The sequence below is a fragment of the Equus caballus genome, chromosome 17 (assembly GCF_041296265.1).
Source record: "Equus caballus isolate H_3958 breed thoroughbred chromosome 17, TB-T2T, whole genome shotgun sequence".
Classification (NCBI taxonomy): domain Eukaryota; kingdom Metazoa; phylum Chordata; class Mammalia; order Perissodactyla; family Equidae; genus Equus; species Equus caballus.
In genome coordinates, this window is record NC_091700.1 from 39341633 (window position 1) to 39368081 (window position 26449).

At 41.7% G+C, this 26449-nt stretch overlaps 2 protein-coding genes and 1 pseudogene across 6 annotated transcripts in view; 1 reads left to right on the plus strand and 2 right to left on the minus strand.

Annotated features, from left to right (window-relative positions):
* Positions 1-1702: 1702 nt before the first annotated feature.
* LOC111771797 (vacuolar protein-sorting-associated protein 36-like) lies at positions 1703-5593 on the minus strand. The gene is made up of 5 exons (XM_023634637.2): positions 5498-5593; positions 4046-4110; positions 3334-3418; positions 2305-2381; positions 1703-2217 (listed from the first exon to the last, which is right to left on the minus strand). Exons 1-5 carry the CDS (start codon positions 5546-5548, stop codon positions 2124-2126), a joined length of 372 nt encoding a protein of 123 aa, XP_023490405.2. The 5' UTR covers positions 5549-5593; the 3' UTR covers positions 1703-2123.
* A 1371-nt stretch (positions 5594-6964) lies between these two features.
* The window catches only part of LOC138918377 (mitochondrial ornithine transporter 1-like), a 64717-nt gene continuing 45232 nt past the window's right edge, over positions 6965-26449 (plus strand). For 3 of the 5 annotated variants that reach the window (XR_011427707.1, XM_070239637.1, XM_070239636.1), the window contains exons 1-3: positions 6965-7290; positions 9409-9578; positions 10552-10710. Coding sequence is in view for 4 of the 5 variants with exons in the window: in XM_070239637.1 (XP_070095738.1) it covers positions 7106-7290; positions 9409-9578; positions 10552-10710 (514 nt within the window). In the remaining variant the exon portion in view is untranslated. Of the gene's footprint in view, positions 7291-9408; positions 9579-10551; positions 10711-12156; positions 12380-19200; positions 19567-26449 lie in introns of those variants that run through there. The other 2 variants (XM_070239634.1, XM_070239635.1) reach the window with 2 other exon arrangements.
* Positions 16969-26449, minus strand: part of LOC106781207 (phosphatidylinositol 3,4,5-trisphosphate 3-phosphatase TPTE2-like) — a 116695-nt pseudogene continuing 107214 nt past the window's right edge.

A 26449-nucleotide genomic window follows, 5' to 3' on the forward strand; every position in this document is an offset into this window, starting at 1 on the left:
TCTTATTTGGCAAAAAAAAAAAAAAAAAAAAAGAGATAAAAATATACATACAGAGGTCTGGAAACAGTGGAGAATGCCCACTTAAAAAATTAAACAATGAAATTATTCATATGTCACTTTTCTTCTTTAGTTCGCCTTATACAATTCAGGTTGCGCCATGTTTGTTAATGTTGTCACACTACTGTAAATCAATATGGTGAACAATGGGAGTTTGCTGTAATGAATCCGAACCATGAGAGCTAGATCCAGGAGCCCAAACAACCTTAGTTGCAACTCATTAAGCGGTGAAACAGATTATTTATCTTTGTAATTTTTACAAGCCGTAGCCAGATATCATGTGTGTATGTGTGCGTGCATGTGCACGTGCAAGTATGCCAGAGCAGTGAGAGAGAGTACAACTCAGAAGGGAGTGACATAAACAGGCTTACACAAGGACCCAAAAGATTTGGGCAGCCGACACTGAATTTCCCCAAAACAAACCTGAAGCTGAGCAATGGGGGAATTCGGGGATCTGTCATCACAATATAGAATCAGTGACAGATTTGGAGAACAAAGACTAAGTAAGGCAGGATGCCTCAGCCACAACATTCCCATGACACTGGAGGACACAAAGCAGTGACAGCCACTCTTCAGGCAGGGATCAGGGACAGACTCTGCCTGCACTTGGAGGGATTCCCTGGGTCTGCGGCCGAGGGTTCCTGCAAAGGCAAAGGGGCCCCAAAGGGCATCTGCAGTAGCCTCAGGCAGTGGCCCTCCACCTCACTCAGTGAGAATGTCTTAGGGACCCCAGAGTGTGGCCCTGGGTATCCCCTCCTCCTGGTCTCAACCGTTCTCTCGATACAGATACTATCCCTTCCAGAGACTTGGTCAAAAACTATCGCTACCTTCCACTTCCAACTCTGTCTCAGGAAGAGGGTGTTCTCGTCCCCGTGGGGTCCCTGAGTTTGAGGTAATGCCGACATACTGTATGCTGTACCACAGTAACATATGAAGGCAGGCAAGTCCACTTTAAAACTCAATCAATCTAAATTCAACATCAGCCAGCTTTTGTTACCTCAGTAATACTGTTTGGTGAGATAGTTTCTCCACACAACTTATGATGTGTGGGGTAAAGAAAAAAAATATTGCTAGAATGTGATAGAAATATTTTTAAAAGTTCAATGTTGAAACTCCTTAAGGGAAGGAAAAGGAGACATTTTACTTTTCCACTGTCTATGTTCCTGTCCTTGGCTTCGAGGTCAAAGAGCACCAAGGTTCCTGTTAAGCTAGTTCAAGCTTCTCCCAGCCCCTCCCCTGCACAACAATCCTAGGGAATTCCGGAGCCGTCTGCTTCCCAAATTTGTAATCTTATCTCTGGGCATGTCTACACAGCTCTTTAATTCAGTTTCAAAATCCACAGTACTTTTTAAACAAAATGACATAGTTGCATTCTTTAAATGCCAGCTATGAAATCATCACTTAAAAAAAAGAAAGAAACTACTCAGATTATATATACGTAAGACAAATAAACTTCTCTCCCTTTTTAAGTGCTTTATTTGGTCTGCTGCAGACATGCGTATGGCTGCTTCCAAAGAAAAGCCCTTAGGAGGAGCTGCTGACAGCATTCCGCAGTTTGATATTTGTTCTAATGTTGTCAGGTTCTTAGACGACCCCATACGTACGACTTGCTTCATGAAACCCCCCCAAAATGGGCACATTAGATACAGGAAAAAACCTTATTTATAATTCAGTGAATTTTTCTCACATCAAAATAACACTCTAACCTGTCCAAACATGCAGCTTCTCCTTTTCTTCCCCCATGAACTAAATTCCTTTCCTTAAAAAACAGTCAGACTTGAGGATTGAGTGAAAATCTACCATATTTCAAGTTCAACTCTGAGGGTTCTTTACAACCGTAGCATGATTTCAAATTCACATTGTCATTCATTTTTCTGTATTTTCCTATATTTATCCTAAATAACCTTCCTGGACCCTTATATTTAGGCAGAAACTAAAAGGGTTTTATATGATACTGCAAAGTTCCTGTAAATGCTCAGTTTATCAGGGTTTACTCTGAGCTCAATGTCAGACAACCTCTACATGACGCAAAGATACGCACAAGAAGTATTTCAAATACAAAACCCTTAGCTCTGTGTCATAAATAAATTTGGGTAAAATCGCAAGCCTTCCACAGAATCATCTCGGCAAAGATGGCCCATCTTCTCTGCAAGAATCAACCTAGAAATCAAGAGGAAAAGCCACAATCATGTGTCTGTTCAGAAACACAAACTACAAGGTGTAATGAAGAGCAAGGACCTTACGTACCGTTCTTTGGCCAGGAGGACAGACATTCCTACGAGCTTGGCAAACTCTTCTGACGTTAGGGATCCCTTTTCTGAAACCTAACAGAAACACAGAGCAGAAAAATGTGATGGTGTGGACCGTCTAGGCGCCAACCTAAGGAGAGCGTCCACCAGTATACTCGGGAAATAACTGACTGAATTTCCTACTAAATGTAAGAATATCCACTACAGAACCACCTCTTCTTCACTAATGTTTAATTCTGCAAAAGCTGAACGACCCAGAACAAACAGAGAAGAGGTTAAAATATCACGAAGTGCATAGTAAAACAGTGCGGGAGTACAAAGGCACTGCGGTAAAGCTTAAAAAGAACTATTGGCTATTCTAAGAAGGAACATACGACAAATTCTAATTGAGTGCATATTACACGCTCCACTGAGGACCCTTATCTACAGATGTAGTTTAAAATATGTGGTAGAAATACCTATAGTCTTGGGATTTTCATCGAGCTTAAAATTAGAAGCATAATAAATATGAGTTATTCAAATTATACAGGCTCGCCGCAGAGGCTATGAAGGCAGTAATATTTCAAATATCCTAATGAGTAATATTAGCAGTTTGGCCAGCAAAAGCCATCTAAACTACAGTTGCTTTTCATATTTTTTGAAGCAATTATTTCACAAAACAACTTGTGATGTTTTATAATGCTGCTTATGTGGGTGTTACTGAAAGAAAAAGTTCAGTCATGGGTAACATTCTGATTAACAGAGTTAAGAACCTGTTCTCAACACTGGGCATCAAATGAAAAGAGAACGCCTCACTAATTCTATCTCCTTACTTACAAGACGTTACGAGTATCGGGAAGTTTCAAAAAGCTTTCAAAGTATAATTTTGATTACTATTTATTCATTAATGATAAACTGTTTTTAATTGGGTCTTCAAATGTTACTTTTTAGTAAAGTTAAACCCAAAAGGAAATCCTGTTTCTCGAGTTGCTAAGCATCGCGTCTTGGTAGCAAGCCCTAATAACCAGAGGAAGCCGGGTTCACATACTGTCTCCAAGGCTGAGGCCACCATTTCCTCTTCCTTGTGGGCCTGAAGCTCAATTACCATGACGCCGCTGTCGAAAACTCGGAGCCTACAAATCGCAGATGGGAGAACAAAGCCATGAATATCCGGGATTTTCAACCCCTGAGGAGGCGCAAGTATTTCTTGATATCTTTCGTGCCCAGGTATGAGGGGAAGAATAACACAAAATAACCTTTAAAGCATAACGACCACAAGCAACCATGGCATAACTAAAAAGCTCATGAATAAACAGGTAATAAAATTATGAACTATAATCCAGAGGCTTTTCTATAATCCAGAAATACGTATGGCTACTTTTTTTTAACCTGAGGATAAGGAAAATATAATTCACGGCTCAATATTTGCACTTCTAAGCTTCCAGAAACTAACGCAAAATGTCTAGGGGAGGAGGCGCTGGTTACTCTGGCCTCATGGGAGGTGCCTACATTCTACTCTCACTGCCCTCAATCCACAGCCATCAGACTACTAGCACCCGCAGGCCACGCCCAGCCCTAAGGATGGAGGCCAGAATGACAGAGATGCTTGTGGGCCCAGTGAATTCTGTTCACACGGAATGTAATTTCAAGAGGGGCGATATGGTGGCTGGCCCTGCAGGACGGCACCTGGCAGGGCTTGCCTGTCCACTCTGTGAGGAGTAGCGACTACAGCCAGCAAGGCCCCGCGGAGGACCTTTTACCTGAGAGGTAATTTCAGCGCTTCCAGCATCTTGCACGCATTCACTAAATCTTCTGGCGAGAGCAACTAATGGGGAAACAAATCCAGTTTACACTGAAAATTAATAGAGTGATGCTATATAATTATAATGACCACTGAAACAGAAGAGCAAACTTAAAACATCGTTTATCAAGGATTTTAGGTAGCTTAATCACTACAAGGCAAAAAGGATTAACAAAGAAGCAGACTTCTACTCATTAAAGCAGTGCTATCCAACAGAAACAAAATGCAAGTCATAAATGTAATTTTTAATTTTCTAGTAGCCACATTAAAAAAATAAAAGGAAACAGGTGAAATTAGTTTTAATACGTACTTTTTATTTAACCCAATAGGTCCAAAAATTCAACACATTATCAATACAAAAATTACTAATGAGATATTTAAGAATTCTTTATTCTGTACTAAATCTTGTAAAGTCAAAGTATAATTTACACTTACAGCACCTCTCAGTTTACATTAACTACACTTCAAGTTCACAGTGGCCACACGTGGCTAGCTAGCGGCTACCCTTCTGGACCACATGGCCTTAAAGACTCAGCCCATGTGGTGGCTGACAAGCACAGCTCTGAGTCACAAAGAATGGCTCCAGAGCCAGCCCAGCCTGGGTCCAAATAATTTGCCATGGTCAAATTATTTAATCTTTCTAAGCTTCAATTTCCTCTTCCCCAAATTATCCCCCAGACAGGGACAGTAAAAGTAGGCCCCTCACTGAGTTCTTGGGAGGCTAGATGAGGGAACACTTGCAGAGTGCCTGGTGGATGGTGAACACTCACTGATGGCAGTTATGATGACTATTGAAATAAGAACAGAGCAGAGGCTTAGCTCATGGGGCGGGCTGAATGCTGGAGAGACAGGTGTGGGTCATTTGCATGGAGCTGACACCACAAAACTGATTTAGAGGGCACAAAGGCGAGAACCCTGGAGGCCAAGGACATCTGGGTGTGAAGGGACAATGAGAGTTGAACAGCGGCTGCAGATTCAGAGCCAAAGAAGCGGGGCAGCTTTTTCTGTATCATTTACAGGCAATTGGTATCCAACCCAGTTAATTCAAACAGGTAACTATCACAGAGAAGGGGCATCACACTCAACCTTATTAATCACAACAACACAAACACAGAACATTAGAGCTGAAAGGTATCTGTGCGTCCAAACCCTTATTTTAAAGGTAGAAAACCTGAGTCCAGAGAGGTTAAGTAAGCTACTCAAGGTCACTCAGCAAATCACTGTCAAAACCAGGAACAGAATCTACCTCCTAGACCCCAGGGCAGTATTCTATTCACTGCACCACACTGCTTCTCCAAATAGTTTTGATATTCACAACCCTTCCTCAAATTCTATTCACTATAGGGGAATTTGTACTATATTAAGAAAGTCTATAATTAGTTAAAAGAATATCTAAATATTCTATTCTTACTTCCATTCCTCGAGCTCGGTTTACTAAACAGTATACCTCTGTGAGTGACATTATTCCTCCTCATTCCTGTTAAAAATGAAGCAAAAGAAGTATTACATTACACTTAGCACCAGTTGGCATTTAACAGAAGTCACAATCAGAGTGAAATCAGAAATCATAAAATTTCTTAAGAAGCTTTTAGAAACTGTATTTACAAACAGGAAGACCTGTTCAGATACCCTGAGGCAATTCAAATTCAATACTTGGACTTGTCATTATTACTGTTTTAACATTTACTCAACGAAAAATGGGGCTCTCTTCTTTCATGTTTCAGAAAGTGTATTTAAATGTTTCAAGTTATTCCAACTAATAAATGAAAAAAATCATAGAATTAAATAGGAATATCACCATTTTACAACCCCTAATAAAGTAACAGATCTCCATAATGACTACCAATGGCTGCCAACATCACAAAAAAAGACGCTCAGACGTTATGCACCTCCTGATGGAAATGCTGCTGACTGTGGCTGGTGGTACTAAACCCATAGGAGATGCGGTGAGTGCTTCCGCTTTTGGACTAATGTGCGTTCATTCCTCCATTTACATTTCCAGTGTAGTCATTTTACCTACAACCCTCGAACTGCTGACGTGCACCGGCCTTATGCTCTCCTCCGGCACCATCACACCCTCATGCCGTCTGTTGCTGAGGTTGAGGCGGTCATCAGCTGACCTGGGAAATCTTTTTGCAATGGCAGCTTTTTGGTTAAAAATTTATCCTGGGTTTTCATCTGTGGCAGTTATATGCTCCACTGCTCCAGGTTGGATTTGGTAGGCATAGCCTCAGAACCTAGTTTTATTTAAAGCTTAGCGGCAAATACACTAAAGTATTAATAGTGTATGTTTTTGGGTGATAGGACTATAGGTAATTTTTTCCTCCTCCATGGTTTTTGGTTTTGTTTTGTGTGTCACTGTGTTTCTTGTTCTGGCTGCTGTAACAAAATACCATTGACTGGGTGGCTTAAACAACACACATTTGTTACTCATACTTCTAGACCCTGGGAAGTCCAGGATCAAGGTGCTGGCTGGTTCCGTGTCTGGGGAGGGCCCTCTTCCTGTGTTGCAGAGAGACCACTTTGCTGTGTCCTCATACGGCAGAGAGCGAGCACAGCCTAGCTCTCTGGTCTCTTATAAGGGCGCTAATCCCTTCATGAGGACTCCACCCTCGTGACCTCATCTAAACCTAATTACCTCCTACAGGACCCTCCCCCCCCAAAATGCCATCACATTGGGGTTAAAGGGTTCAACAAAGGAATCTGGGGTGGGGGGCCCAACATTCAGTCCATAGCGTTGTGACTGATAAAGGAGCATGGATCCTGCAGTCAGGCAGACCTGGGTTCGAATCCTATCATTGCCACTTAGCAGCTGTGTGACTTTGGGCACAACACGTATCATGTCTAAGTGTCGTTTTCTCCGTGTGGCAGTTGGGGTCTTGCTGTTCGCCTCACCGAGTTGCAGATCCTTCAATGAAACAGCACGTGCACGTTCCTGGTGGGCACTCAGGAAGTGTTTCTCTCCCTTCATCTGCACTCTCCTTTACCACTGAGTTTCAGCGCAGTGAGTGCTGCATGAATGAACGGCTGGACAGGTAACTGGTCTCCTGTGCTGTGTCCTTTCAGTGACCTGCATAATGCGGCTGCCGGTTCCTTCGCCTCCGCGTTTGCTGCCCTGGTGCTCTGCCCCACTGAGCTTGTGAAGTGCCGGCTACAGACCATGTACGAAACGCAGATGTCGGGGAAGATAGCCAAAAGCCAGAAGTAAGCACCGCTTGGGCACAAACATTAGGTCTCGAACATGTATTGAGTATTTTAAAAAATATATTGTACTAAAATTAAGTGACAGATATAGAAACAGATGTGTCTAATCCAAAATACTGTTTCTAGAACTTCTACCAATCAGAATAATTTTCTGAACGGACTATTTGTGGTGGTGGGACCCACCCCCCAGGCCACAGAACATCATAGACAGGTGTTTAATAGCCCAGAAGTGATGAAGCCAGGAGCTTCTACCCCTTTTGACCGGTTGAGGGCATAAGGCATGATCCCCAGCTGTTTTTGGAGGCACATGGCAGACAGCTTTGGAACTGTGTGTGAGAACTGAGCCTTCATAAGGGACGCTTTGGTTCTGAGATGAATATTTGATGCCCTTTCCCAGGTTTCACGTAGATGTTCAGGCTGATCACCTCAGATCCCAGCGGTAACTTTCTTTACGCCCCTCCCTAATCCTTCAAGCGGACCTGCAAAGGGCGCCAGTTCTGGGAACACTGAGCAGGACCGTTGTGAGCATAGCTGCCCTTCAGATCAAATTCCTCTCCAGCTCAGTCTTGAAAGATCCTAGTTACCCTGTGAAGGTGTATATGTCACGTACATATGATTTATTTGAATTGTAAAGCAATTTATTATCCTGATTAATCTCAAAACTTGCTTATTTATCTTCACATCTGGCTGACTGCAGTTCTGGGGGTGAATATTGCTGTGGTTAACTCAGACCCTGTCAATCCACTGGGGAAAATTGGTAGATAAATTGACCATTTTCAGAGTTACCAGTCTCCTTGCAGCAGCGAGGCTGGGGTTTGTAATAGAGCCCAATTTCCTGCACCCTTGGGATTCTTTACAACCAATTTGAATCTATTATTCATAGCCCAGAGTCCAAAACTGTGAGTCTTTAAGACTTTTTATTGAGATAGTATGTGTACACAGTAACACGAACACACACAGAAAACGTAAGTGTGAAATGAACATGCCTTTGTAACCAGTGCCCAAGAAGTAGGATGTTAATAGCCCCCAGAAAGTTGCCCTCATGCCCCTTGAAGTGGTTTAAGGTATTTTTAAGGAAAATAGTTAGGTCCAAAGGACTTAGGCAGATGGACAGCTTGCGTGAAAGTAAGTACTGGCTGACCGTATTTTAGGCATAGCAGTGGCCACGCAGGGAGGTAGAATAGCTTGGGGTTAAGACTTGGATGGGAAGGTAGGCTGGCCGTGTCGAGTTGGGTTACTTTGTTACGTTCACATCCGAGGATGAGAGCAGCGTTGCAGGAAGGACCTGGCTGATGGATAATACCCGATGAAGCCTTCTGAAGTCCGAGGAAGGAAGATAATCATCCAAAGCAGGTGGCCTTTGTTCCCTCTGGGCTTGGTCCTTCATTGGTCCAAACTGAGTCACCTGCTCTCTGAGAACAAAGTGAGGAGTGAGGGGTCTGCCAGGCTGCTGAGTGTGCGGGTTCTGCGCTCTTCCTGCCACGGCGCACGTACTCGGGAAGAGGAGTCTAGATGGACGGGGTGCTGTGTTCCGGCTGCTGCAGGACTCGGATCTGCTTAATTAGAAAGCCTTGCACCACTACCTCTCTAAGAACTAAGTCCTGGTGCTTCTTGCCTTACAGGAGCCGTAGCTCCATTCTTAGAATTTCTTTTGTCTTGCCTTAAAGTAATGTTTAATGTTACTTGCTCGTTTCCCTGCACTGACACAGAATAAGACAAACCCTAAACACCTGAACCAATTTTCTCAGAACACAGCAGATCAAAAGAAAGGTTGGGGAGATAGAAATCGAGGGAGGTAAGGGACTGGGCAAATAGGATACCGTTTTATTCTTGCTGAGTTTGGACAACTCCTTATTGTAATTTCACTTATTCCGTATTGAAAAATTGGATGTTAGCTTTTTTACATCTTTGATAATATGCCTTCTAGAAATGTGTGCTTCCATTTTAATGAGATTTCTTTACCCTGGAGTAGTTCAGGTGACAAAGGTTGTTATAAAATAGCTGTATCTGAGCTTCCCTGAGATTTCCTTCCCACAGCGGCCTTTTAGAATTCTGGTTCTCTGTTTACAGATTCAGCTGCTTCGCCTGCTGTAACTGTCTCTCTGTGTCTCCTCCCAGTACAGTTTGGTCTGTCGTGAAGAGTATCCTTAGGAAGGATGGCCCCTTGGGCTTCTACCATGGACTCTCGAGCACTTTACTTCGAGAAGTACCGGGCTATTTCTTCTTCTTCGGTGGCTATGAACTGAGCCGATCATTTTTTGCATCTGGGAGATCAAAAGATGAACTAGGTAAATGTATTTGCGTGGACGGCGGGTGGGTTGATGGTGTCCGCTTCCCGACTGTATGGTTGCTGCGGATTCCGTGCACTCTGCGCCGCCTTGTAGGGGATCCACCTGGCACTGGGGAGATTCTAAATCGCAGAAAGTCACAGGGCCGAATGATTTCTAGCATCTTCTTCTGGGCTTCATAATTTCCTCAGGACAGGGGCTGGAGCAGCACATCCCAAACTTCTTCCCTAGAATAACATTTGTGAATTTCTTCTGGATCTATTTTCAGGAAGAAGAAATATAGAAATTACTTTCCTGTGGGAAATTACCTATAAGTCAGCTTGCAATAAACTTAGAACTTGGTAATAAGTCTTGATAGTGTTTTGAGAGCAGTGAAAAGTGTAGTTCTTTCTAGTTTGTTCTCTTTAGCTGCTGGATACAACCATATCAATGTTTGAATCACATGGGTGATAACTTTTTTCTTGAACACCTCCCTTCATGGTTGGTGGACTTATTCTGGGGTTGGTCAAGCTCCCAGGCTTAACTGTCTTGTTTAATAAGACAACTTTGGTTTTTCATGGTAAAGGAAGAATCAGGGCTGTGGGGCATTGAGATAGTTAAGAGAAGGCTGATAAATGCCTCACCCTGCATTTCAGTGGCCTCTATTCTCATTCCTCCTGTAAGGCGTTGCCATGCTGCTGGGGGCCTGCTGATTCTAGGGGCCAGCCCTCCAAGGATGGCACAGGAGGGCCACAGTGCCACAGTGATCAGCCTAAACATGACCCTCGCTCGGGCTTCTCGTCCTGGCATGATGAGGGGTAGACCCAGGCCACCAACCAGAACCTTATGCTCTTAGAGCTTCGACAGTCTCCTCAGGGAATTGTGTTTGCAGCGTTTTTGTTTGTACCTACCTCCGGCCACTGCCATTGGCCTCTGGAAATATCACATCAGCTGCCCTTGAGACAAAATACTGTTTGCTAATTTTCTTCTCTAGGCCCTGTCCCTTTGATGTTAAGTGGTGGCGTTGGTGGAATCTGCCTCTGGCTTGCTGCATACCCAGTGGATTGTATAAAATCCAGAATTCAAGTTCTTTCCATGTCGGGGAAACAGGCAGGATTTCTCGGAACCTTTATAACTGTTGTGAGAAATGAAGGTGAGTCTGGTAATTGCAGAAACAGGAGGTATGTTTAGAGGGGCTGGTCATTTCGGTGCTAGTTTCGTTGAGGTGGTCAGGTGTGTAATTGCTTTCTTCCCCCTCCGCATATCCCTTTTCTAGTACTGTATATTAATCCACATTTGTGGATTTCTGTTTCCAACCCCCTTTCTTTAGTTTAGTTAGTTAGTTTAGTTAGTTTCATTATTCTCAAGAAAATTTAAAGTTCTTATTCCTAACCCCTGGCCCGGGTACCTGTCAGGATTCTTTGTTCTCAATAGCCTGGAGGGAATTGTTAACTAGGGGCTTTGTCTAAGGGAATAGGTGTTTTGAAGTTAGCACCACTTGTTTTACATAATGTATTATCAGAAAATGATCTCTAAGAGCCACGTAGGGATTTAAAAGAATGTACAACATCCTTAATGCTAAGAATTCTGGAATTAGAAATGCACTAAGCAACTTCTGAAGGTAATTTGCTATCAATTTTTAGAGTTAAGCAGGAGGATAAAGATTTTCCAGTTAATGTTTGTTTAAAGCCAGTTTTATGCAACTAGTGAGTAAAGTTCTGTCCTTCCAGCATCCACTGTACGTCTTAAACCTTGGGATGTGAATGTCCCTGTCTTGATTTTAAGAGAGAGAGCAGGGGCCGGCTCCGTGGCCAAGTGGTTAAGTTCGCGCGTTCAGCTGTGGCGGCCCAGGGTTCAGATCCTGGGTGCAGACATGTCACCGCTCGTCAAGCCATGTTGAGGTGGCATCCCACATCCCACAACTAGAAGGACTTGCAACTAAGATATACAACTATGTACAGGGGGGGTTTGGGGAAATAAAGCAGAGAAAGAAAAAAAAAGCACCATAACAATATGCAGAAACTGTTTAGTTTGTATCCCAAATAGAGTGCAGACATCTTGTACATTACTGATAGTAACCCCTCTTTGAATTTGCATAACACTTTATGGCTTTACAAAGTACTCACACCTCAATTATCTAACTAGTTCTTCATAACTACCTTGGGCAGTGCTAATGCTAGAAACAGGTCTCTGACTTCAGTGCCGGTGCTCTTTCTGCTGGCCTCATGCCTCGTGGCCCTCACCCCCCAGGAGAAGCTGCAAGGCTGCTGCCTCCTGTGGCTCTGTGGTTGCCTTCTGTCTGCCCACGTGAGGCCTCAGCTCTACCCAATCCATTTACCAGAAGTTAACCAGGTGTGGAATTGGTATATGTTACCTAAGCATCAACCAGCTTTGCTGGGAGACCTGACACTTGTCCTGTTTCTGTTAGTTGATTTGTTTCCGTCAGTCCAGGGAAACCCGGAAATAAGTCTTTCCATCACTTGTTGGTTTTTAGTGCTATTGGCTGGATTTCTAAGTGTAAAAATATCTATGCTTTGCAGCTTTGTGGGGTGGCTCCAAGGAGGGGAGTCTCAGTCTTCCATCACCTTTTATCTTCTAGGAATAATGGCCTTGTATTCTGGACTGAAACCTACTATGATCCGAGCGTTCCCTGCCAACGGGGCACTATTCTTGGCCTATGAATACAGCAGAAAGTTGCTGATGAGCCAGTTTGAAGCTTACTGACGTGTTCTGGCGAACCGAGATCCAAATAGGCATTTGAGGGCTGCAGTTCCTCTCAGGGCTTCATGGAGTACAAGACCAATGTGAATTATTTTGATTTTGTGGGAAATTTGTTTTTGTCTTCTCTTCTTCTGCTTTAAATCTTCAGCTTTATGGAAGGACCTCTATTTTACATCATGTAATTTCTGCTCATAATTGTATTGAAATAGAAAAGTTACTGCTCTTGTCCTTGGTGGGACTTTCAGGGCGAGCTGCTGGCCGTCTGTAGCGAATCTGAAAGGCTAAATATAGTTACATCAGGGCTTTTGCGTAGCCCTGTCTGTGTACATGCAGTCTGGATGGTTATGTGTTGTGAGTGAAGCACACTTTGTTCCATGTTTGATCTCAAATCTCACCAGGAAAACCTAGAGGCGTTAACCACGTTTCATAAAGATGGTTATAAGTGATGGCTTAAGCCATCCTATATGTAGGGTCTCTTTTAAAATCTGCTTAGCACCTATACTATACTAAGTGGTTAAAGTTTTTAAAAAGTTTTCCTGTGGTGCTTGAAAACTAAAATATCCATCTGTGTTTTAAAGAGGAGACCATACCTGCATACTGGTGTGGCTTCCATGTTCTTGATTTGTTTCAGAGTAGGCATCCTGGATTTTCCCAGGATGCTCTACTGTTAAAATAGTGCCATTCATTTTCTAGGTGGAATTATATTCTACACTCTGACGTCTTGTTGGGTTTGGCCTAGAGCATCAGGCCTTCGGGCAACAGCACGCCCTCCCCTGTGCCAACTTCCCTTCCCTCTCCCAAAGAGCTTCCTGTCTGCTGGGCTTTAGGTTGAGGAAGGGGCTGAAGGGAGGGGGCTTTGCTGCTGTGCTTTGTGAAGTCAGCTTGTGGCTGACAACAGCCCTTAGCTCCTGTCTTGCTCCTGGTCTGGGTGGGATTCCAGAGTATTGTGTTGGACCATCTATGGGCTGTTGATCTACTTTGAGCCTCTCACTCATTACCTGCACCAATTGGAAACCCATCCAGGGAGCAGAGCGCCAAAGCCAAGAGAAGCCCTCGTTCCCTGTCTGGTGACTGAGTGATGGGGCTCATGGGTGGAGTCCTCCCATCTCGGACAGAACTAGACAAAGTGTAGTGTTTGCACTCCACTGTGAGTAATGTCTGGGCTGACCCATTCTAACATGTCTCAGGATCCATACTGCTTGCCTTGCTTTTACAGTTTCGGAGCCTTTCACATTTGGTACTGGCAGTCAGTGAATTTTAATGATGATCATGTGGGGGTGTGACTTTATAAAGCAAGGAAACAGGAAAAGTAGTTTTGTTAAACTCTGCCATGTATGTGTACTAACCACAACAAAAACCCCAGTTCATCCGATCCCCAGACTTGGGGATGGGCAGCTGCTCCTTGGCCACCTGGTGTAAGAGAGTCCTCCTCGTCACCACTAAAGCAAGCCGCCTCATTCCGTGCCACTCCAAGACCAGCAAGGGCTCTCGCAGTAAAAAGTGTTCTTAAGCAGCCTGTGAGACTGAAAGCAGGCAGCCTGACAATGTTAATAGTAGTCCATACCAGGTGTGTCTGTCCCTGTTGGCAGAATGTAAATAATTTTTCTACCTTGCTTTTCTCTCCATACTTAAATGGTCAGTAGCTACTGAGGGGAGCCTCATCTCAGCAGTCTTGGCTTGAAGCGAAGTAGAAAATGGGACTGGCTTCCAGCAGGAAGTGAAGTGCTTCAGAGTCTGTGGTCCCCCTGCCCGGCGCCTGTGGGTCATCTGGGGGTTAGCCCTGTCGGCAGCTGACCCTCTCATGTTGTCCTTTAAGGATTGAACTAAGTGTCTTCAGTAGAAGCCGTCTGAGGCAAGGAAGAGTGAGTGGGAGTAAGGAATGGAAACCAAAGTCAGGAGAATTTTTTTTTCATTCTGTTTGCTTAATTCATGGTTCAGTATTTGGGTACAATTTGTACCATTTCAGATTTGTACTCCAGACAAAAATATAGTAACTTGAAATATTGTGTTTAAAGAAATTCTATTGTTCTATCATCATTAAATTATTTACCTAATATTTGAGCATGTGATGAGTTGTTTTGTTTAAGTACTTTATATCCATGCAAAGAACTAAGTGACAGTGATGTTTGAGGCGTATTTAGTAATATTCCGAGGTGGTGGTTTTCTTGCAACAAGCATTGGTTTTTGTCAGCAAGATTCCTGATGTAAAATTATTTCACTGTAGGTAAATGGACCAAAATACACACTTTTTATATACACTGGCGGTATGAAACTTGGCTCTCTGGAATCACTCCCCCTGCACCAGGCTGTGGATGGGACGGGACTGATTTGGCAGGATGCCATTCTATCTTTTAAAATAGTTAAACTTCTTGCTATTAAGTTTTGGATAATTCTATTTCAGATTAGTAAATTCTGTTTAAGAAAACCAGTATTATTCTGATGTATTATGATGGAAGTTTCTTGCATTGGTCAAAGAACGCTTCACACTGGGTTTGAAGAAAGGAATACCCAAGAGGCCCTAAACCAGTTCTTGTTAGGTGAGCAAAAGCAGGGGAGTGTGGTGACTCAGAATTGCCAGAAATCTTGATGCATTTTGGAGGATTAGGGGAGAGAAACCCCAACTGTAGTCCCCTTTATTTCTAAAAGCCAGGTTCTTAAAAACTGCGGTTTCCTTCCCTTGTTGTTGGCAGTATTGAGAAAGGTGACTGGCTCGGTTGAAGAGTGAGATCGCAGTTTTTCCCCATTCCCCTAAGCCTGCCGCCGCCTCTGCCCTCCGTGGGTTGTTGCTCCAGGAATTTTAAAGGAAACCGTACAACGTATTCTGCCACAACACGTTTCTGTCACACAAATACAGGGAATAAAGTAGTCATAACGTGGAAGCAACTTGAAAGCATGTTCCTCCAAGACCTCTTCCTCCAAGGGGAGCCCGATTAGGGGAGTAAAATGACAACTTCTGTCAGAAAAGCAGACAGCCTTCAGCTAGGCTGCTGCACCTGTAGCTGGGACCCTTTGTGGGCTATTTTGAGGGGAAAAAAGAGCACCATAACCAGGCAGCCTGCCAGGATTGCACGGCTTTCTGTGCCACCATGATGCCCAGCGGCTCAGAGCTCTACTCCCATCTGTGCCGCTCTGCCACCACCAGCCCTTCTCTAAAGTACGGCTCTAGGTCCCCATTAAAAAAGATACCTACGGTGGCAACTGCCAGATAGTCTGAGCTGCCAACCTGGGTGGTGAGTGGTTAGCATGCCGGTTACGAAGTTGCTTAGTTGGAGTGGTCTGTCCCAAACCCTATTTTTTCCCCACGAACTTCTTTTTTTTTTTTTTAGTGTGCTTTTTGCCAAGCACAAGGTTTTCAGGAATGAGTACACTGTTTTAGCAGAGGCACCGGTTCTTATCAGTTGCTACCTCTCACTTCTTGATAAATTCAACTTGGTCTAGACTGTTGAGAGCCTTGCCAATAAAAGGAAAATCACTCAAGGATAATTTAAATAAAGCCAAAATAGAACTGTTTTCAAGGACAATTATGGCCCTGAGATAAAGTTGCAGTGAAGGTACTTAGAATAAAATAGCACCCAGTACCAATGAGAATATGATTTCCGGTGGACACAGGGCTAGCGTGTGTTTATGACAGAAAGGTGACCTTGCCTCGCAGTTCCACATCACCCGAATGAAGTCGGTTGTGAGTAGGGGTGGGTTGTAAAATAATCTAGATTTCTCCAGGCAAATATTTCCTTCGGCTTCACTTATGATGTTACACAAAAGCAAAAGTTACTGAGATTCTTTATCCTTCATGTTTACCAAGATTCTGTTAGCCTCCCCGATGTCTGTGCCTGTAGAATTAAAGGAAGCTCGTCACTCCGTGCGGTGCTTGGGGCAAGAGAGTAGTGTGTGTTGGGGGTGGGGGACTGCTTGTGGAATGGTTCTTGGGGTTTGAAAGAGTCTTTGCTGCCAATGTGATGTTTGCTAACAGACAGTTTGTAAATCAAGTGGAGGAAGAAAATAGGGATTGCCTTTCTAATAAACCTGAAATTACAAATGTGAAAGCAGGGAATACATACTTGTTCAAAAATATATAAGTAAATGAAATAAACCCACAGTATTGGGGAGAATCGCATTTTTAAAATATCTCGATTATTTTGATATGAAAGTTTTATTTCAAAGTTCTTAAAAGTGGTAACTTTTAATGTTCCTGTTAGTGCTGTTGAGTCAATTCCGACTCCCAGCACCCTGTGGACAGCAGAGCAGAACCCTGCCCGGTCTTTTTGTACCATCCTCTCGCCTTCCAGCGCTCTATCAGACAATTCTCTGCTGCTCTTCACAGGGCTTTCATGGCCAATTTTTTTGGAAGTGGGTGGCCAGGCCCTTCTTTCTAGTCTGTCTTAGTCTGGAGTCTCTGCTGAAACCTGTCCTCCATGGGTGACCCTGCTGGTATTTGAAAAACTGGTGGCACAGCTTTCAGCATCACAGCAACATGCAGCTGCCACAGTATGACAACCGACAGATGGGGTGGTGTGGTTCCCTGACCAGGAAAAGAACCCAGGCCACAGTGGTGAGCACGCTGAATCTTAACCACTAACCCCCAGGGCTGGCGAGTGTTCCTGTGTACTGTGTTCCAAATTTATCTCAATACAGATGAAAACTATGTGTGAAGTATATTCCTTCAAAGAAGAAAAAAAAACTGCCACTGACATTTTACCTTTTATATTTTTAATAGATTTCTTAACACATGTACATATATGTAAATAAAAGTATACTGTCAAAGAGACAGGTTTTTAAGATGTCAACGTGCAGTAGGGATTGAAAAGACGTGATTCTATCCTGGAAAGGACACTGTGCTCAGTCAGACGTTAGTTCTGGCTTTAAAATATATCTCGACTGCAAACTTTGGACCATAAATTTTCCATGTCTTCTGTTTATGGGGATTATCCAGTTCGCTTCTTGAAAGATAAAGCCTAGAATAGAAAAAAAATCATTACGTTTAATTTTGGGCTAAGAGGAAAGCCATGCAGCCGGGCCCGCTTGTTAGAGCTTTAGACGAGACCTGGCCACGGTTAGGCTCAGCCCCTTCTCAGAGCCCGTCCTCCCACCTTCTCTAGGGAGACGCAAAGTATCTTAATCCTCAGTAACACAGCAGTAACAACATGTCGTCGATTCTTTTAACATTGCCTGTAATGGAGTTAATGACATCTGGGTTTAATAAAATATGTTTCTATATGGGACAAATCAGCCAGAGAGACTCGATGTGTATTAAAACAGAGTAATAAAATACTGAGTGTCTTTTAAATGATGAAGCTGGCATTTTCAGCTGATTAAGAATCTTGTAACTAATAAAAACAGCTTTACTAGGTAGTATGGAAATTTAAATGTTAAATCTTTAGAAACACATAAGTGAGGAGAAAAGTCATCTAATTTGTTGCCTCTCCTATATGATTATGGTGTTTTAAAGGAAAAAACTGTTCTTAGCAAGAACCACTTTTCAGGAGTAGCATCAAGTGACGTTCTGCCCAGATGTCTATATGAGGGACTTTGTTCCTGTTAGGAATCAAAGTTTATTGTTTGCAAACATCTAGGGAAAAAATTGCTAGAAATTTTCCATTAAATCCAAAGTTCAGTCTATCAGAACCCGTTAAATGTGTGTCATTGTAAGTGTGTAGGCTGGATGTTCAGTTCAGTGTTGCCTCACTGGACTTGTGTGATTAGATGTAGTTCAGGGTTGAAGGAAAGGCTAGGCTTGCATGTAGTGAGAACTATCAATTCATGCCACGTACAGTCACAACCACTTCTTCAAAACTCGCCTGCACAAGGTTTTCAATATTACTTTCCTTTTGTATTTCATGGTATGCTGATACCTACCAATGATCTGAAATTTTCAGCACCACAAAACATACTCCTTAAAGTGAAGAACTTATAGACTCAGGAATGAGTTTCCAGATATGGTAGAAGATTCTTTGGAATAATAATCTTCAAATCAATTAATTTTTAAAAAAGCTTTCCCAATTTAGTTATTAGAAAATCATTTTAAATGGGAGACTATTAATGATTTTTTTTAGCTGTCTTTATGGTACTTATTGTGTCTTATAACTTCTGCCATTGATATAAATGAGTCAATCAGCTTTTAAAACTAGCTGAAGCCTTGCTAGATGATGCCTTCTTTTGGAAGAGAATTTGGTGGTGGCCGGTCATCAGTAAATCAACACATACTGAGGACCTGCCATATTCGAGGTACTGAGCAGACTCATATTAAACTTCCATGGGAGGGATTTACCACCACACCCGAGATCTGATTAGAATACATTTTAACTTATAATGCAGTCCTATGGTATAGACCTTGAGGATGATGCAACAGGGGGTCTCAAGAATAACCATATTTTTTAAATACTCAGATTAAGATGAGTAAGGCAATGAAGAGTGGTGACTAGAGGACTTTTTGGTTTCTATAAATTGAGCTTATGGTAATCAGCAAAAGACTTGCCATTTCACCTTACACATACATTGAAGATGAAGCCATTTCTACTGGATTATATCATAGCCATACCTGTTTTTCATGAATGATGTATGAAACCAGAAGAAAAACGGGCATTTGTCATAGTACTTAGGAATATTCTAAAAAGACATGGTTTAAAAATAAAAGGTTATTTTTCATAGTAAAATTGATACCAAGAACTAATCATTCCAAAGTGATTAAAATTCCTTCCTTTATTCATGTTTATCAGACAATTGTAGCCATTAAATATGCAGCACTTACAGTCTTTAACATTACACTTAACACGCAAAGGAGAAGGCTTTAAGAGACGGCTCTTTTTTTTTTTTTTTGAGGAAGATCAGCCCTGAGCTAACATCCGCCACCAATCCTCCTCTTTTTGCTGAGGAAGACTGGCCCTGAGCTAACATCTGTGCCCATCTTCCTCTACTTTATATGCAGGACCCCTACCACAGCATGGCTTGTCAAGCGGTGCCATGTCCGCACCCGGGATCCAAACCGGTGAACCCTGGGCCGTCCAAGCGGAACGTACGAACTTAACTGCTGCGCCACTGGGCCGGCCCGAGACTGCTGTTCTTTTGCTGTTTCTACCAAAAATTTCAAGGAAATCTATTTTTTCCGTGATAGGTATTTATAAATGTAGACAGTGGTCTTTTAATCTGGTTTAGATAGTGCTAAACAGAATCTACTAAGGATCTATGATTATTTATGCCCAAATATATTGTCCATTTCTACAAGGAGCAGCTGCATTGGATAATTAACCGTCATTATTGATGATGATAAAAATACCTAAATTTTTTGAAAGTGCTTTCATCTCATGGCCCTGGAAAATCACAAAGGCCAGGTATTACTAATGTCCCCTGGGTCAATGCCGTTACACCAGTGCTTCTGCTTGGTGTAGAGACCACTGATAGAGAATTCAAACTGGTCCATTATTCAAGGGGTAACCATCCACTGTGGGAGCAATCCAGGTGACTTGCTTCAACATATTTACCATTTCAGTACTTAACAGATTCTCTCCCAACAGGGAGCAAGCAGCAGCTGAAGGAAGGCACAGGAAATAAGTTTTAAATTGATCAGCATATTTACTTATTGGCAGTTCTCTTTGGTGATTTAATAGGAAGGTGAAACTACTGAGGCTTAGAAATTTGTTATATACAGAATAATACACATTTTTTTTTAGGAAGATTAGCTCTGAGCTAACATCTACTGCCAATCCTCCTCTTTTTGCTGAGGAACTGGCCCTGAGCTAACATCCGTGCCCATCTTCCTCTACTTTATATGTGGGACGGCTGCCACAGCAGGGCTTGCTGAGCGGTGCCATGTCCGCACCCGGAATCCGACGGTGAACACCGGGCCGCCGAAGCAGAACGTGCGAACTTAACTGCTGCACCACCAGGCTGGCCCTACTCACACATTTTATGACTATCAATATAAACTATATACATGATATTCAGAGTAATGACAATGGCAGACGTTCAGTTTTTCATAAAGTAAATATTAGATTAAAACTACCATTTACAATGTATTGTAAATCAATTCAGAGGAAAATAAAATCTCCCTCACTTTAAAGTATTTTGTAAATTATGGGGAGTGATGAATTTTTTTTTTTTTTTTTAGTTTGGCAGAAGCTAGTGTTATTTTTTAATTTTTTTAATTTTTATTTTTTTTGGATGTACATCATATTTCAAATTCTGTATACATTACATCATGTTCACCACCCGAACACTAATTATAGTGCATCCCCTTGGGGAGCGATGTATTTTAAAGATACAAAACAAAAATGTGATCACTGCTATAGAGTAAAACATACCTTTGTTGTTTTAACATCTTGGTTTTTGTATTTTTTTCTTATTTGAAAGTTAATCCATGCAAATTGTATAGAATTTAGAAAAAACAAATGAGCAAGAGAATTTTAAAATTACATATGCTTTTCTTTTAAAAAAAATTATAGATCTGACTTGTTGCTTTTCTTTTCTCCCTCTCCCTGGCTAGGGATTGACATCTCCTATCATCTCCCTTGTTGGGAATTGTAGCAAAGGAAATCCCAAACCAGAATCAAAGACCAGACAAGAATAATGGCATAGGTTGTTTCTTGATTACTCACGGAGGAAGAGAAAAATTGCACTTTCACGTCATCATACAGAGGTGGACAATTAACTGGAGTGATTATCACTCTATCTGTTTCCACATCATGATGTATCTGTGAATGAATACATGGAGTTCAGAACTATACACCTAGCTAATAATGAGATAATGAGTAGAACAGTGAAGTTCACGTTCACTTATTGAGGCTTGCTATATTTATTGAGTACTCTTGGTCTCATAGCCCAATCACATGTATATCTACACGTTAATCATTATTTCTATAAAGTTGCAATACTGTTGTTTACATTTTTGAAAGGCCAACATATCTGAGGGTTATGGTGGGGCACTGTTGAAAAGCAAGTATTCAATTTTCTATTAGAGGTTTACCAAGTAAACTTTACTGTTGAATGTGTGTCACTCAATTTTCATATATTAGGAACATGCTAAGAAGCTCAATTTTAAAGTTGATATTCACATTCAAAAAGCAATGCATAATTGGTCACGTTCTATCCAAAATGTTGTGATTGCTGATGGGATCATAGGCCTTGTTCCTAGCAGACTGCTGGATGGAGTGGCCAAAGATATGTCAAGTTTCTGGAATGAGCAACTTTGAAGCTATACTGAATATTTCTGTTATTGCTTCATCCTTGTATAATAGTGGCACCACAGTGAGAAAGGTCTATACTAGACCTTGTGAAAAATACAGAAGAAGGTGCAGACTCAGTTGACGCTTCAGGGAGCTATACACATAAGGAACAATAGTAGCATGGCATATAATGACGTGTCAAGTTGTATGATGAAGACTGAGTGTGCTGTTGTGTGCTTCAGGGGAGGTTAACCAGAGGTATAGAATGAGAAAGCTTCACTAAGGCGGTAGAAATTGAGTTGGGCATGGAAGGACTTGTATAAATGAAGAAGAGCATTGAAAAGATAATCCAGTTCAGGCAGGAGGCAGCTGGGGGTGGGGGATGGGGCCAGAAAGGGGAAGGGGGAGGAAAGACCAACAAAAACATGAATCAGACATTATTGTGTTCCAAAGGCCAAAGGGGACCCAGTCTACTTGGAGTGGAGACTGCAGGTCAAGTTATGATGGAAATAAGCTCAGGTATGATAGGGCTGTATCTTGAGAGTTGAAGAGCCAGGGAAATAAGAAGGAAGTTGTTGAAGAATATGGTGGGGCATTTCCTTTGTGACAAAGTGGCCTGATAATTATCACATATAACATTTATTTAGTGATTAATAGCTCACAAAGCAACTTCAACTATATTATGTAATTTAATCCTCACAACACTTGAGATGTAATCTTTATTTTACAGATAAGAATACTGAGCCAAATATAGTAACTGGCTTTGACCATGGGCACTCAGTTTGTCTTCTGCTCTACCTATAAGCTTTTCACAATGAGAGCAGTATTTCAGGATGCATATTGCAGGATCCTATATACTGCATTATAAGGAGAAAGAAAAGGTAAGGAGATGATTGTAGAAATCTAGGCGTGAGCAAATGAGGTCCTAGACTAGGTGGTAGCAATGGGAACAGAAAGGAAGGGAGAGAGTGAAGAGAGATTTCAAAGGTATAATCAGCGGGAATTGGTGACTAACTGAATATAGGGGGCCAAGGCAAAGAGAGAACCAAAGATAATACCAAATTTGAAGGCCTGAGCGAGAGAATGCTGGTGTCATTTGCAGAAGCAGAGGAAAAGCTCATTTGATAACTACGGATCGACAAATGTGTTTGAATTGTTAGGGCAGAGACTGTCCATGTTGTAGCTCCAGTATCTATCACACAGTGGGTGCTCATAAATATATTGAGTGAATGAAAGAAAAAAATTATAGTTTAAGCCAGGGGGATGGATGAACAGAACCAATAATAGAGTATGTGTGGAGAGAAGAGCAGAAAGCCAAGGATCAGGCCTCGGTGAGTGCCCTCAGTTGGGAGTGGGGCACAAAAAGAAGGGAAAGGAGTGCTGTTGGAGAGGTAATAGTAGAACTAGAGACAAAAGCCTGAGAGAGAATTTTAAAAGTTAATTTTTCTTAGACCCATTAAGGAAGCTTGCTTATTGCTTCAGAAAAGGTCCATAGTCTTAGGCATTTCTCCAACATGTAAGAAAACATTGACTACCAGCTCCCATTGCTTTGGGTAAAGAGATTCCTCTTGCATTGTTTCTCACAGAGCAGTTCCATGGGACATCTGAGTTAGAATGACTTGGGACATCACTAAGTCTAGAGATTCCTGGGCCCCATTCCAAATTTCCTGAATTATACTTTTGGGGTGCAACCTAGGAATCTGCATCTTACAAGCTCCTAGGTGATTTTCATGCACACTAAAATTTCACAATCAGTGCCATCCAATAAAAGGACCATGAGGCAGCATCCCACAAAGCACAACCAGAAGGATCTACAACTAGAATATACACCTACGTACTGGCAGGGGGTGGGGGAGAGGCCTTTGGGGAGAAGAAGAAGAAAAATCAAATAAGATTGGCAACAGATATTAACTCAGGTGCGAATCTTAAAAAAAAAAACAAAAACAAAAGGATTCCTTTAAAAAGAAAAAATACTCTGGTAGATTCCTGGGAAACTGCTTGACATTTATGGAAAAATGAAAGACAATGCAACACTCTGAACTGAAAATATATTCTGGAAAATGCCCTGAAAAAACTAGTTTGAACAGTGAGTTTAATTTAGCTCTGACTAGGGACACTCAGTCGGATGGTAACCAGAAAGCAACTTGGCCTCTCTTTGTGGTGAGCACTGGTCTGGGGAGGTCAAGATGCTGATTTGACATTGAGATTGAGACAAATACCAGAATTTTCAGTTCACGTGCTTTCTCTTACCCTACAGTTCTTGGAAGCAGAACAGACAAAGACAATCCTTTTGCGCATTATTATTTGTACTTTCAGATCACGTCCATTTCCGTTTCCAACACCTGAATGAAATTAAAAAGTTAGGCTGGTTAGAGCAAAGATCAAAATGTCTCCCCAATTAAAATTATGGATTAAAACGAGAAAAGATTATCCCAGCTAACAACGTGTCAATATAGAAACATTTGGGACATGCATAGATTTTGTCTTTGAAGGACAAGGCTTTAAGCCCAAATCTGTCTCCTAAAGCAGACGTTATAAGGCTGGAGAAAAATAAAAAGTCATATAGGTCAGCTTCTAAGACTTAGAATCTCATCTTTTCATCTTTCTAAGAAAAAAAAATAGAAAAGGTGACTTGCAACCTTCCTTGTTAATGTGTTTCTTTCTTCAGACTTCTAATCATGATGTTTCTTAACAAATTTAAGTCCAGTTCCTAGCGCAGTCTCTGAAAATATCGAATAGCTGGGTCCAAACATTTCTACGGTGCTCAGGATGTATTTACAGACAGATGGTTTCTTGCTCCTTTTTCAATTCCAATGGCCCACTTCCCTTAGCATTTCCTCAAAGGGCTGGTTTCTCAAGCCTCCAATTAATTTTTATTGTTTTCCTTTCAACCCTGCATATTTCACTTAAATATGCATGGAACTAAAGGTACAAAACTAAAACAAATATTCAAATAAAGTCATATACTAATCATTCTTTTTTTTTTTTCCAAGGAAGATTAGCCCTGAGCTAACTACTGCCAGTCCTCCTCCTTTTTGCTGAGGAACGCTGGTCCTGAGCTAACATGCATGCCCATCTTCCTCTGCTTTATATGTGGGACGCCTACCACAGCATGGCGTGCCAAGCGGTGCCATGTCCGCACCCAGGATCCGAACCGGCGAACCCTGGGCCGCTAAGAAGCGGAACATGTGCACTTAACTGCTGCGCCACCAGGCCCCCCATATACTAATCATTCTTGATTGTTCATCTTATATTATGTTTGTGTTGCTTTCTCTAATACCGTATTATTTTTTTCATGTTTTTTTATAGCCTTTTTTTTTTTTTAAGATTTTATTTTTTTCCTTTTTCTCCCCAAAGCCCCCCGGTACATAGTTGTATATTCTTTGTTGTGGGTCCTTCTAGTTGTGGCATGTGGGACGCCGCCTCAGCGTGGTTTGATGAGCAGTGCCATGTGCATGCACAGGATTCAGACCAACGAAACCCTGGGCCGCCTTGCAGCGGAGCATGCGAAGTTAACCACTCGGCCACGGGGCCAGCCCCAAATACTGTATTATTGATTTGTCATTAGGAATCATGGTTTCTTTGCCTCAGCTCCCTCTGTCCTATTCCAGTTGCAAATCTTCTTCCTACTGATGTCTACCAGAGATCAGTAAAATGTAGAACTAAACTAAGTCAAATGCTTATCACATGACAAGAAAAGGGCATTGATTTATAAGCTTAAATTAATTCTCACACGTTTAAAATTTTTTAAATAATTGAAGTATACTTACATGACTTAAAAATAAAAGGTAAAACAGATGAAGTGAAAAGTCTCTGTCTCACCCATCTTCCCGTTTAGTTCTCCAGCCCCAAATAGATAATCACTACTATTAGTTTCTTGCTTTTCATGCATACATAATCAAATATGAATATATATTCTCCCAGAGAATTTTATATGTGTACACACACACAAATATGAATACACATTACTGCCCCCTTTTGTCTTACAGAAATTGTTGCATACCATAGTACTGTCCTGTACCTTGCATTTTTTTAACACACATTAAAAATTTTATTTAACTCCTTAATTAATAAGGAACCAGTAAAATGTTACAGCTGGTTCAAAGTACTGCACATTTATAGGCAAATAAGGAATGATGAATTTACAGATATAAAACTGTCAACAATCAATCACTTTTCACTGAACACAACTAATTTGCATTTCTATGTACAAAACTTATTTGCATTATTATCAGTTTTCTACAACTTACAGAGTTGTAGAATAGCTTAAAGACCATGAGAGGTGGAGGGAACCACGGAAGGGCACCCTAGACAAGATACTGCCTGTTTCAAAGTCTTCCACACTTTTTCCTGACAGTCTCCCATCCCCTTTCTGTTGTGATCAAAACAATCTGAAAGGAAGATTATTATTCCAAAAGAAGGCTGGTGTCATTAGGTTTGGCCTGATGATTTACATGGTGCAGCAAGAATTTTAACTTCCCTCAGAGGCCTTCTTAAGTAGGCCCCACAAGCCTAGACCCACATTGTACTGAACAGCTGCTAAGGTCACAACTTTCTATCTGGAAGTCTTCATGAGGAATCTCAAATTGGACTTTTAAAATCCTCTATTTTATGTTAGTCCGAGATTAGGAAACCAAATGCATGAAATTCTCCATTTTTCACCTGCAGTACTTAAAAATTTGGGTTAGTTCCTCTGTTCACCACATCTGCACCTTATGGTTTTACTAAATGTCTCCACAGAGTTTAAATAAAATTCAAAATATTAAGAGAGAGGTCACAGTCTTAGGATACAATATCAGACTGGAACAACATATGAAATTCTAGAACTTATTAAAAACATTTCTAAGCTTAGGATTTTGAGAAACTAATCTTATTCTCATTGTTCATATTAGAGAAATGCATTAAAACTCCATTAAACTAGGAGGCCGCCCCGTGGCTGGGCAGTTCAGTCCGCGCGCTCCGCTGCCGCAGCCCAGGGTTTTGCTGGTTCAGATCCTGGGTGTGGACATGGCACTG

Coding starts and splice junctions, on each gene's coding strand:
- LOC111771797 (XM_023634637.2), bottom strand. CDS start 5,548: ATGTCACTCACAGAGGTATACTGTTTAGTAAACCGAGCTCGAGGAATG. Junction 3,419..4,045: donor GCGCTGAAATTACCTCTCAG/GTAAAAGGTCCT, acceptor TGCGATTTGTAG/GCTCCGAGTTTTCGACAGCG. Junction 2,382..3,333: donor TGGCCTCAGCCTTGGAGACA/GTATGTGAACCC, acceptor TGTTTCTGTTAG/GTTTCAGAAAAGGGATCCCT.